Source organism: Mustela putorius, unplaced genomic scaffold (assembly GCF_011764305.1).
Source record: "Mustela putorius furo isolate JIRA1106 unplaced genomic scaffold, ASM1176430v1.1 tig00537301_pilon_pilon_pilon, whole genome shotgun sequence".
Lineage (NCBI taxonomy): Eukaryota > Metazoa > Chordata > Mammalia > Carnivora > Mustelidae > Mustela > Mustela putorius.
In genome coordinates this window covers 1,931,806-1,944,353 of record NW_025422439.1, presented here as the reverse complement: position 1 = coordinate 1,944,353, position 12,548 = coordinate 1,931,806, and the positions used below count along the sequence as shown (strand labels likewise).

Here is a 12,548-nt window from a genome sequence, read left to right as displayed (position 1 = left end):
CCGCTCATGTCTGCTGTCATCGAGAGGCGGTACGTGGAGGATGGGCTGTGGTTTGCTGACCCCCATTCTGCATGCTGCAAGACTTCCACTTCTGTGGCCTTATTCGAGTCTCACAATGCACCTGTGAAGTAACGTCAGCATAGGTAGCCATAGTATCCGAAGGGGAAACTGAGGCACAGAGCCGTCTAATGACCCATGGCCAGTTGCCTGCAGGGGTAAGCGGAATCCTAAATCTACTTGGCTTGCTTTAGCAAGCTGTTGGGAAGAGAAAAAGCAGGATGGGGGCTGAGATCAGAGGCTGGGAAGAAGCCTGGAGGCAGGTCCAGGTAAAGGTGTTGGTTCCAGTGAGAGCCTGCACGCAAAGGCTGAGCACCTGCCTGTTTAGAAGCAGTGGCCATTCTGCAGAGCCCAGTTTTGGTGAGTGTTCTGTAAATGCTGGCCTCCCGTGACCTTCTCTTTCTGCCCTGCAGGAGACGTCAGGTATGACGAGGCCATGGGTTACCCTATGGTGCAGCAGTGGCGGGTCCGAAGCAACCTTTACCGTGTGAAGCTCAACACCATCACCCTGTCCGCAGGTGAGGACCACCTCCCGGGCAGGCAGGGGGCTGGCGCTAACCCAGCACTTGTTCCCAAGGACTTGTGCTGTGCCAGGCCCTGAGCTGGGATGCTGAGGGAATGAGGCCCAGCCTTCTCTGCCATGAAGGAGCTCATGGGGAGGGTGGGTGGACAAGCAGAGAGGGACATCCTCATACTGGGGTAGGTTCTACGCAATAGTGGGACAGTGGAACCCCAGAGCGGGGAGCTGCCCTGAGGAGTCAAGAGGGGCTTCCTGGAGGAAGGGGTACCATAGCAGTGCAGGGAAGAGTGAATGGGAGAGGGGGTAAATGACAATCTAAGTCACATTTATGTTCTATATATTTCAGGCTATGGATTGTAAGTTCTCCTGGTCTCTTCTGGATGTTTTCTTTCCTACCCATCTCCTAGACAGCAGTAACACACGCCCCTCCAAGACACAGACACACACACGGCCCCCACTCCACCTGCCTACATCCTGTGTGTCAGCTGATGAGCACAATTTGTAATTCTCAGAATGGGACATTTTTTTTTTATGCTTCTGTGACTTTGCACATGCTCTTCCCTCTGCCTGGATCTCCTTGCCCAGAGAATGCTGGGGTAGTCCTGTAATACTGAGAGACCCGTGCTGCATTCTCTACTCTCCCCAGAATAACTCAAGGAAGTCTGTGCAAGCAACCACCTGTATGAATGCACCAGGGGGCTTGATTCACATCTGAGCCCTATATGTTCCCCCACTGACCCAAGAACCGTGGGTCATTTCCATATCCCTGTAGCCTGTATTCCTGTTGCCTCTGTTACAGAGAATCAATGCAGGGTAGGTAGTCTTGTTTGATAAAGGAATAAAAAAAAATGAAAACTGAAAAATTCGGAATGAGTGAAGGAATCTGGAAAGATGGGGTGTTTTACCCTGGTTCTTCCTCATAACCCTGCCACTGGATTCTTGTCCAGGGGATTCCTCTGTATTTGTAAGCACATTAATTATCTTCTCTTTTTCAGTATCATTTGGTTCATGAGCAACATGAAACTCTCTTAGCCCAAGAATCAGAGGACTCTCCCATATAAGAAGTGCCAATAGTAATTACTGCAGACATTGGCCAAGCACTTTATAATGTTTCATATCTTAGGATGTCCATCGGTCCTACAAGGAAGACATCGTTTATCCCATACTTTTTTCAGATAAGGAAACAAGGTCAGAGAGGTTAAGTAACTTCCCCAAGGTCACACAGCTAGTAAGTGGTCAAACAGGAGGAGAGCAGATATATTTTTTTTTAAAGATTTTATTTATTTGAGAGAGAGAGAGAAAGAAAGAGAGAGCATGAGAAGGGGGAGGGTCAGAGGGAGAAGCAGACTCCCTCCCATGCTGGGAGCCCGATGCGGGACTCGATTCCGGGACTCCAGGATCATGACCTAAGCCAAAGGCAGTCGCTTAACCAACTGGGCCACGCAGGTGCCCAGAGAGCAGAGATTCGATTGCAGTTTTATCTGCCTGGGGAAAGAGTCCCAGGTCATCTCCATGGTGTTGTCCTTTACTAGTTAAGAGAAACAGTCTCATCATTAACACTGCTGTGTTAATTACCCGGTTGCGCATATTAACGGATTGGTGGAGAGGGGCTGTCTTAATCAAACACCCATGCTTTGAGGCATGTTTCTGTTTTGCCCACCACCCACACCCTCGCACCTCACTTGCAAATCAGATTGCGATATATCCATTAGAATTACAAAGGTGGATCAGCTTTAATTAATCAATGATGATGCTCTTGAGAAACCCCTTATAAATCAAATGTTGGCAAATTGGAGTTTATGTTTAATGTTGAAGGAGAGCGTGCTTGCTCTCCTACAGTTTACTTTGATGTGACACAGAATCCACTGCTCAGGTGATAGTGGTGGTTGGTGTTTCCTCTGTGTCCTGGGAACTGTGCTCTTGTACCTGGTTAGAGCGGGAGGTGGGGAAGGGTGCAGGTGCACAGTCAAAGACAAGCGGAATAGAGCTTTTGCTTCCAAGGTAGTGTCCACTGAAGGTGCAAAGCATAGGTGCCCCTGGCCAGGATTGTGCAAACAGCTTCTTGGGAAGGTGAGGATGGCTTTCTGGAGCCTTAGAGCATAGGAGTGACTTAGCGAAGAGTTGGGGAGGCCATTTCCGGTGAACGGGGGTGTGTATGTGTGTGCAGGCTGCAGGTTGGGGACTGTGAATGAGGAAAGGGAGGTGGAAACCTCAGGTCATATCTAGGAGACCTAAAAAAGCTGGTTTGGCTGGATATAAAGCCTGATGAAGGAGGCTCACTGGAGATGCCCTTGGAGGCCTGGAACATCAGGTAAGGTCACTGGTAGGCTGGTTGTTGGTAGCAGGAAGGAGCTCAGGCAGGTCTTAAGGCTCTTGGAAGAACAGCTTGGTAACCTACCTGTTGGAGGAAGGAGTGCGGTGGGGAGCTGTGGTTATAGAGTGATAGCTTTGCAGGTCCCGTGCTAGGCCCTGATGACCTAAGTCTTCTTGGCACAGGACTAAGGAAAATGCAGCATCAGGGAGGCCCTTGACAAAGTCAGGAGCCAGAACATACCACTGTTCCAGGGAGGCAGAGGCAGAAAGGGAAGTAGTGTTCTCGGAAGCCAAGCCAGGGATCCGATCCCAGGATGTCGGAGTACCTGCTGATCCGGGGTCAGGGAAGCCCCGGGGCTCCCGCTGTAGGCAGTTCACACCCTGGGTGATTGGGTGCTGTGAAAAATGCATTTATTTTGGAGTGAGAACAGAAGGGGATTGTAGACTGAGCTTGTAGACTGATTGTAGAGTGAGCCGGGGGACCAAGGAAACCATCCGGAGTCTGAGCTTGGACTTGCTCATCCACAGTGGGGGTTGCAGCACTGGGGCTGAGGCTAAATTGGAACCAATGGGGGACACCGCAGGCGATGTGCTCGGTGCCCATTAGTTGCTAGGGACAGACGTCAGCTTTAATTGCCTGATGGCTGCTTTCAGGTCTCGTGGCCTCGGTTGCCAAGCTGGAGGCCTTCCTCTGCTGTTGGTTCCCTCTCGGTTGTAGTGTCTTGTGCATCTACCAGAGAGAACAACCTCTGCTTTGCGAGCGAGGGGAGGTTGCTGTGCCCCTTCAGGTGCCAGTCACCAGGCTGATTGTGGGATGACACCAGCTCCAGGCTGGAGAGAGCCCCTGGCCTCTTATAACTCGCCAGCCACCGCCCTCCCAGATCTGACCACCTCCACGTCCCCCTCCTCCGTGCAGGCTTCACCAACGTCCTCAAGATCCTGACCAGGGAGAGCAGTCGGGAGGAGCTGCTGTCTTTCATCCAGCACTACGGCTCCCACTACATCGCAGAGGCCCTCTACGGCTCCGAGCTCACCTGCATCATCCACTTCCCCAGCAAGAAGGTCCAGCAACAGCTGTGGCTCCAGTACCAGAAAGGTAAGGCTCCGACAAGCTAGATCCTGACTCGGCCATGCCGAAGCTGTGTGGCCTTCGGCGCTCCCTGCCCCTCTCTGGGCTTCAGTTTCCCCACAGACAGGACGAGGGGCTGTGTGATGTTATCTCAGGATTCTTTCAGTTCAGGCATTTTCTGAGACCCTAAGGTGGTGGGCTGCACTCCAACACTCCTGCCTGGTACGGCAGGTTCCTTGTTTCCAGCTCTCTCCTCTGAAACCACCATGGGGGAAGAGTTGGAAGAATGGGAGTGGCGTCTCCTTGACACCTCCTTCTCTCCAGGCTTCTGGGAAGAGCCCAAGAGGAGCTCTGGCCCTTCTGGTAGGGCTCACTTTGGGTCTGAGGGGACAGTTTCCTGTCTCTCCCGTGGAGAAGCTTCTGTCCTCAGGGAGGGTCACCAGATCATAGGTCCCTGGGAGCCTCAGCTTGTATCAGAACTGGCATTCCTCGGGCTCGATGGGGAAGACCAGTCCCCGCCACTCACCGTGGGAGCGTCATTCCCTTCCCACCTCAGTTTTTCCCTTCTGTGAAATGGGCGCTTAAGTAACCATTCCTGTCCACCTTCCACACGGAAGGGAAGCAGTTAACTATCACGGCATTTTGAGAAAGACAGAAATATTCCATCCCTGCATTGTGTATTTTAACAGGCCGGTGTATTCACAGGGGAGAAGGTGAGTCTCAGCCACACCAAACCGAGTGCCCGTAGATACACAGCTAGTAAGTAGCAGGGTGCGCATGGCTTCCTGTTACTGTTACTGTTCTTGTTATCCATCAATTGAGAAAGGAGAGCTCTCGATGGACGGTGAGGGTGAGGAGCAGTGTTAAAAATGTGCTCCCCACCTTCTTCACGTGGCCCAGCCCCCCTCCCCCGATCTAAGGAACCAAATCAACTTAAACCACAGACTGTGGGAGCCACAAGAGACCTTATGAGTCTCCCTGGACTTAGCACCCCAAGTTTGCAGTTGGGAAAATGAAGGCCCAGAGGGAGGAGGAAGCTTGCTGAGTGTCACTGAGCTCCACTGTGGTGGGGGGTCGAAGACAAAGTGGGGTGCGGCTCCACGCTCCCCTCCAGGGCTTTTCATGCCGGCCCCAGTGCGCCTGCCTTTGCCGTCTCCAGAAGCTTTCCTTCTTGCCCCCCGGGGCTTGCAGCCCCCACCGTGGTCTCACCCCTCCCTGCCTCCCGTGTGCAACTGTGTGGGGCACGGGGTGGTTTATAGACGCGGGGGACATAATTGAGTTGTCTGGGAAGAGCTCTGTTTTTTATGGCTGCGACAATGACGGTCTTTAAGGAAGTGCATTAAATCAATAGAAGTCTCGTTGTCCTACCCTATAAATAACGTGACACAACATTAAGCAGGGCAATAAGCTTCAGGACTTTGAAGTAATACAATTAGGTTATGTTTATAAAAACCTTCGCTCACTGTGGCCACTGAACTAACCCGCCTCGGCCCACACTTGGGGCCAGGGACACCACTGTCATGCTAAATACCACGTCATCTCTGTCCTCAACTGCTTCCAGACCTTGGCCTGTTTCCCTCCAGAAAGCCCCACTCCTTAAGCAGGGGATGCATGGACTCTGTAGCAAGTCAGACGGGTTGGGACAGAAGGAAAGCCCACAGAGCAGCTGGGGCCCCTTCAAGACGCCAGAGCCCCCCGGGTTGCCACAAACTTGCTGGGGAAACTTGGCACAGTAGCTTTCCTCTCTGGGCAGCTTGTCTGGAGGCATGTTTCTTGCTTCTGTCATATGCTTGCTCCCAAGAAGATCCCAGGGGTCCGCGGAGGCCACCTTAACACTTCTCACTCTCACCACCTGCTGTGACCTAGATGACCCATGAAGCACTGCGGTTGTATGTTTTTTAAACGTGGGAGTGATGTTTGCGAGGGGGAGGCTGAGAAGCCCGGGAATGTTCCCGGGGAGGGAGGAACTCTGAACTCAGAGGTAGTGGGTGACCTTTCTCTCCACAGCCATCTGCTGTGTCATGGACATGGGCTACACGAGGGCCTCCTGGGAAGTGGGTCAGGGTGGGTCTGGGTTTGGAAGCAGGTCACTCGGGGGGGGGCAGAGCTGCGGGAAGAGGTGCTATGAGTGGGACAGACAAGGGTTCTAGTCTCCCTGTCTACCCTTCCCTCCCTGCTGGCTAACCTCAGGCAGGAACTTCTAAGTTTCTGTGTCCTCGTGCGTTAAATGGGGGATAGGAATTCCCTGGCGTGGCTTTTTGGGAGAACGAAATGAGATAATACAGGTAAAGTGTCTGGCATGTAGTCAGCACATGCAAAATGATAGCTTAGAATAAAGCAAGACTCATCGGTCGCAGCTGAGGAGTCTAGTCCTGGCAGGGCTCCTTAATCTCTCGGAGACGCACCTGGGTCACTAGAAAAGGATAAATATTCTTTCAACCCGGAGAGTGGAGTGGGGAGGGCTTCCTGGAGTCTTTGAAATCTATGTTTAGCTCCAGGTGGTGGCGTGTCCTTGATTGGAAGGACCAAAGCTGGAAGGAAGTTCCGGGAAAAGAGGCCCAATAGGGCGTGAGTCACAGCACATTACAGTGTAGTCCTGTGGGTTCTCCCATGTACCCCTTGAGGCAAAGAAGGCAAGAATCCCACTTACCCCTCATCTTCGCCTGGGAAACCTGAAGCTTAGAGAAGAAGAGGAGCTCGTTGGGGTCACAGTGTATGGGTGAAAGGGATGGTGTTTGAATTCCAACCTGAGCACAGTGTTCCCTGCCCCCGAGATCTGGTGTCCACAGAAATTAGAAACAAATGTCCCAGGCTTTCCAGGTTTATTAAAGATGGGGCTCTTGCTCCTGCTGTGATCCGGGGCAGTCACTAGAAATCGTTGGAAAGCCCAGGGGTTCGGGACTGAATGTGCCTGATCAAAATATTCCCATGAGAGGTTTATTTGACGATTAGACTATTATTCCCCTAAGTGTTTCTCAGTGTGTGTTCCACAGGAGAAAAAAAAGAGAAAGAAAGAAAGAAAGAAAGAGAAAGAAAGTTCCATTTATCTTTCATTCATTCTTTAATTCATTAATATTTCTTCAGTGCTGCTTCTGGGCAGACCTTGTGCCTGGTGCTGGGGCACTGCGGGAGACGAGATGTGGACGCTGTCCCCCGTGTTGTTCGCTCCCCAGTCTGTTCTAGACTTACAGTGTTTCACCTTTTTTTTTTTTTTTTTTTTAACCCACTGGTAGACAGCTGGAAAGAGGGGCGGGGTAGGCTCATGGTAAAGAACCCAGTCACTGCCAGGTGATGGCCCATATCTATTATTTCATGTTCAACTAATTCTGATCAGTTAGGGAATGGCTTATCTAGGCCACTGTGTGGAGATCATGGAGCCCACTGGCCAAGAACGTTAGGATCCGTTGGCAGTGGCTGCTGTGACGCAGATAGTGGCGGGGAGAGGCTGTGTATCATTTTCCTTGCAGCAGGGCAGGGCAGAAGCCGAAAGAGCAGACCCACCTTGTGACGTTAATTTTAGGGGGAAGCTGGGCATGCCAAGCAGGACTGGAAAGATCTAGGCAGGGAGGTGGGGTCTGCCACCACCGAGTGGATCATCTCAGGATTTCGCCAGTTTGGAGGGGACCAGAGCACTGAACAGATCAGTTGGACGGTGCCTGCAGAAGCCAGGAAGACCTTAGAAGTAGCCAAAGTCATCCCTGGGCTCTCCAGGCACAGCAGTGCTTAGCGTGGAAGCTGCTTTAGCCTGTGAGTCCCCTCTAGCCCTCGCCTCTGCTCCCAGGCCGTGCCCCAAGCACCATGTGAAGTTTTCAGTCTCTGGCAGCTGAATACTTTCAGCTTAATACTTTCACTGCACGCTGCTGTGTTCCTGATAGGTGTGTATTTTAAAAAGCTACCTTTCTCCCAGTTTACTCTTGGCTTGATAGTCACATACACTGCCCAGCTGTGACCTTGATGCATGTCTTTTTATCTTAATTATGACATAAGAAGTTACCCAGCCTGTAGCTAGCTTGGATAAAGACTTTGTCATTTGGAAGTAAAGTGGAGGTTTTGCAGTCAGATGGACTCAGGTTCAAATCCCAGCTCTGCCTCTTACCAGCTGTGGGATCTTGGGCAAACTGATCACTCTCTAGATCACTTTCTTCCCATACAAAATATAGGCTCCAGCACAGCCCATCAGTGAACTCCTTTAGCACTGAGCTAGAGTTATTATCTTGATCCAATGCATTCCTTCCCACCACAGCTGCCACATCTGCTGTGGTAACTGTGTTTCCTTTCCAGGGGTGTGTGTGTGTGTGTGTGTGTATGAGAGAGAGAGAGAGAGAGACCAACTGAGGGAGGCAAGGAGGGGTCATGAAAACACAGAGAAGTCAGGGCTCCTGGGTGGCTCAATGGGTTAAAGCCTCTGCCTTCAGCTCAGGTCATGATCCCAGGGTCCTGGAATCCAGCCACGCGTCAGGCTCTCTGCTCTGCTTCCCTCTCCCTCTCTCTGCCTGCCTCTCTGCCTACTGTGATCTCTGTCTGTCAAATAAATAAATAAAATCTTAAATACAAAACAAAGCACAGAGAAGTAGATAAGTGCAAAACAGAACACACACACAAAAGCACACACACACACACACACACACAAAGGAGAAACAAAGAAAGTGTAGAAGAGAAAAGATATGTAATTAATACGACTTTTCCTAGTTTATAGACTCCATGACCCTGTGAAATGATATTTTCTAGTGAAGGTTACACTGCTCTTGAGTTAAGATTGGGGCAGTCCATGTTATAGAGATGTCCTCAGAGATAAATGCCTGTTGCCACCTTTAAAAGATGTTTTATCTCAATTATAATTTCCCAAGACTGAGGGAATGAATTTCTACATTTCCATTTGAATTACAGTGCAGGTTTGACTGTCAGCTCAGCATTCCGAGACTATTCTTTAAAGGAGTTCTGACTGCTTGAAAGGCAGCCCAGGAGTTGGGGGGGGGGGAGAAGGAAATGATAGTCAAATGTCACCTCCTTTTCTGAGGACAGTTGTGGCCAAGGGGCTGATGTGGGCTGGAGAACTCTCCTGGGCTTTCAGTTTCCTGAGGGAGTTTGCTTCAAAGACAGCAACCCCACATGAAAGCACTTGTTCTCAGAACTGGGACTGCCTGGCTACTGGTTTACTTCTCTGTAGATTGAATCATCAGGGGGCAATTTTCAGTTCCCATTTGCTTGACCTTCTGTTAGCGTTTGACCGAGCTGACCGCTTCCTGCTTGAGGCACTGTGTTCGCTGCCATTGTCCCAGATCTTCCTTGTGAGTCCCCTGCCTTCCTGCTGGCTTCTTCTCTGTCTGCTTTGCCGGCTCACCCTCTTCTACCCACCTCCATCCGTGGGACTTCAGACGACCCTGGCCTGGGCCCCCTCTTCCCGGACCCTTCTCTTGTGGGGATTCTGTCACTGTCCCTACATTGTCGACTCCCACTTTACACCTCTGCCTCGAAGCCTTCCCCCAATATTTGCCATTATGGCAGCTCCCTTGCCCACCCAAACTCTGCCCCACACAACCTGGTGGTTTCCCAGCGTTCGAGTGAAATGGGCCATGATCTGTTTGTAGGCAGAACCAGACACCGGAGTCTTTCTTCACATCCTCCCTCCCTCGCATCCCCCCCCCCCCATTTCCCAAATCTTACCCATTTTCATTCCCAATGAGGGATTGAATTTGCCCACTTCTTTCCATCCCTCTCCTGGGCCCTGGATCAAGCGGCCATCGTGGCTTGCCTAGACTCTAGTGCTGGCATTCTACCTGGACTCTTGGCATCCACTCTTTTTTTTTTTTTTTTTTTGAAATTTTTATTTTTATTTATTTTTTTCTTATTTCTTTTCAGCATAATAGTATTCATTGTTTTTGCACCACACCCAGTGCTCCATGCAACCCGTGCCCTCCCTAATACCCACTACCTGGTACCGCAACCTCTCACCCCCCACCCCTTCATGACCCTCAGATTGTTTTTCAGAGTCCATAGTCTCTCATGGTTCACCTCCCCTTCCAATTTCCCTCAACTCCCTTCTCCTCTCCATCTCCCCATGTCCTCCATGCTATTTGTTATGCTCCACAAATAAGTGAAACCATATGATAATTGACTCTCTCTGCTTGACTTATTTCACTCAGCATAATCTCTTCCAGTCCCGTCCATGTTGCTACAAAAGTTGGGTATTCATCCTTTCTGATGGAGGCATAATACTCCATAGTGTATATGGACCACATCTTCCTTATCCATTCATCCATTGAAGGGCATCTTAGTTCTTTCCACAGTTTGGTGACCGTGGCCATTGCTGCTATGAACATTGGGGTCCCAATGGCCCTTCTTTCCACTACATCTGTATCTTTGGGGTAAATACCCAGTAGTGCAATTCCTCGGCATGCACTCTTGTCTCCCCAGTCCAAACCACACAGCAGCCCCGAGGACACGGGTCAGTCGGTGCTCTCCAGAGAGACAGAACCAACAGGATGGATGGTTGGATGGATGGATGGATGGGTAGATAAAAGTCTCTATTGTATATAATATTCATACATGAGAGAGAGAGAGAGAGAGAGATTTGTTATGAGGAATTGGCTCATGTGATTGTGCAGGCTGAAAAGTTTCAAGCCAAGATCTGTTCAGCAAACTGGAAATTCTGGAGAGCTGATGGTGTACGTTCCGATTCCAAAGCTAGTAGGCTTGAGACCCAAGAAGAACCAATGTTTCTGTTTGAGCCCAAAGGCAAGAAGAGAATGTTGTTCTAGCTCCAACAGTCAAGCAGGAGGAATTCTTTCTTACTCCTGGGGTGGGGGGAGGGGTCGGCCTTTCTATTCTATTCAGGCCTTTACCTGATTGGCTGAGGCCCAGTGACATAAGGGAGGGCATTCTGCTTTACTCAGTCTGCTGCTGATCTCATCCACAACACCCTCGCGGACACCCTCACAGACACCTCCAGAGTCGTGTTTGACCACATCTCTGAATAGCCCATGGTCCAGTCAAGTTGATGAAGACAATTAACCATTAACAGAAATACCATCATGCTTCTTCTTGGATGAAAACTCCCAGGTCCTTTGCCATTGCTCTGAGGCTAATTTCCAAAATCTTCCCCATAGCCTCAGTGCCCTTCCAGATCCGCCATGTCCCCAGCCAGTCTGCTCCAGGCTGTCTGTCTGTCTGTCACACTCAGCCTCACACAACCCTTCACTATGGCGGCAGTCAGGGATCAGAGCCCGGCCACATTCCTCTAGGCCAGGGTCCCAGCCGAGTGGTGGGAGGTGGTCCCAGAGCTCTTTCCCTCCCCCGGCTTCATGGCTTCCACGCAGCCCTGTGTAGTAGGATGCATCTAGCTCTGAGGTAGTGTTTCCTTGGAGAGTGGGGAGGCCAGAGGAGGTTAAACCTGAGCTGGACGCTCACTTGTCTGCAGCACGCCAGAGGAGAGAACTAACTTAATTCTCCTCAGAACCTTGCAAGAAGACGATACAGGATGTGGTTCATTAAACACAAATAGGCCCATGAGACTGCCATTTCCACCAGATGAAATTACCAAAAAAAGCATTTGTTCCCTGGTTTAGATTGAGTCCATCTGGAACGGAACACCCCAGTCGTCTTCCTATTGGTGCGTACCAAGAATAATAATCCTTCGCAGGGCTCCGCGCAGAGCAGAGCGGCTCACAAAGCACTTTCACGTACATTTTTTCATCCAATTTACTCCTCGCACAACAAGCCTGGAAGGGAGGCATTGTTATCTGCATTTTGTGCTTGAGGGGAGCGAGGCTTGGAAGGGTGAGATGGCCTGAGGGAGTTCCCAGCTGGGAGCTTGGCAGCAGGGATTTGAACCCAGGCTGCTTTCATCAGGAGAACCCGTGTTTGTTCCTACCACTGCAGCCTCCGAGAACTCTCTAGATGCTGTTATCAGGCCCAAGGCCACTGTTTGCATTCCTGTTCTGTTTCTCTTATCCACCCTCCAAAGAACAGAAGGAAGCCGACTCAGAGCATAGGCCCTCGGGGCGGGCAGGAGAGGAGATACTCTACTCACCAATACCCCTCTGTGTCACTCGCTTCTCCCTCTTAACTTAGAGGCAGCATTATGAGGCAGAGCCAAACCCAAGAACGTCAGAGCTGGAAGGAACCTTGGCACTCCTTGAGCCAGGGTGAGCTTCTCTTTGTGGGCTAGTTTTGATTACAAGGTAGTAGCCACCTGAAGTGCTCCCTGAAAGAAATTCTGGGTCAGGCAGGACCAGGCTTGGTGACAAGAATGCAGTGGTCACTTAGCAACACCAATCGTGGCTGTGAGAGGAAGAAACGCTTGGGTAAGGTGTTTCCTATCCTCAGCCAGGCTGGCTGTTCCCATTCAACAGATGGGAAAGTTGAGGTCAGCTTATGCAATCGCTTAGAACCTGCAGTGGCGAAGGGGGAAATTTAATAACCATTAGCAGCGTTTTTGTTTTGTTTTATTTTGGTTTTGGTCTTTACCCTCCTGAAAACTCAGAGCATTTTCAAAGACCCTGGTTCCCCAAGCCTCCCACATCCTCAACGATGGGAGCGTCACTGGTTGACAGACCGCACGTTTTCTTATTTTAGGGTCCACATGCACAC

The 12,548-nt window shown here is 50.7% G+C and overlaps 1 protein-coding gene across 2 annotated transcripts in view; it reads left to right on the top strand.

The window, feature by feature from the left end:
• The window catches only part of ASTN2 (astrotactin 2), a 600,456-nt gene that overhangs the window by 363,176 nt on the left and 224,732 nt on the right, over nt 1-12,548 (top strand). For both annotated transcript variants that reach the window (XM_045074025.1, XM_045074024.1), the window contains exons 12-13: nt 471-575; nt 3,807-3,986. In XM_045074025.1, the coding sequence (XP_044929960.1) occupies nt 471-575; nt 3,807-3,986 (285 nt within the window). The remainder of the gene's footprint in view (nt 1-470; nt 576-3,806; nt 3,987-12,548) is intronic.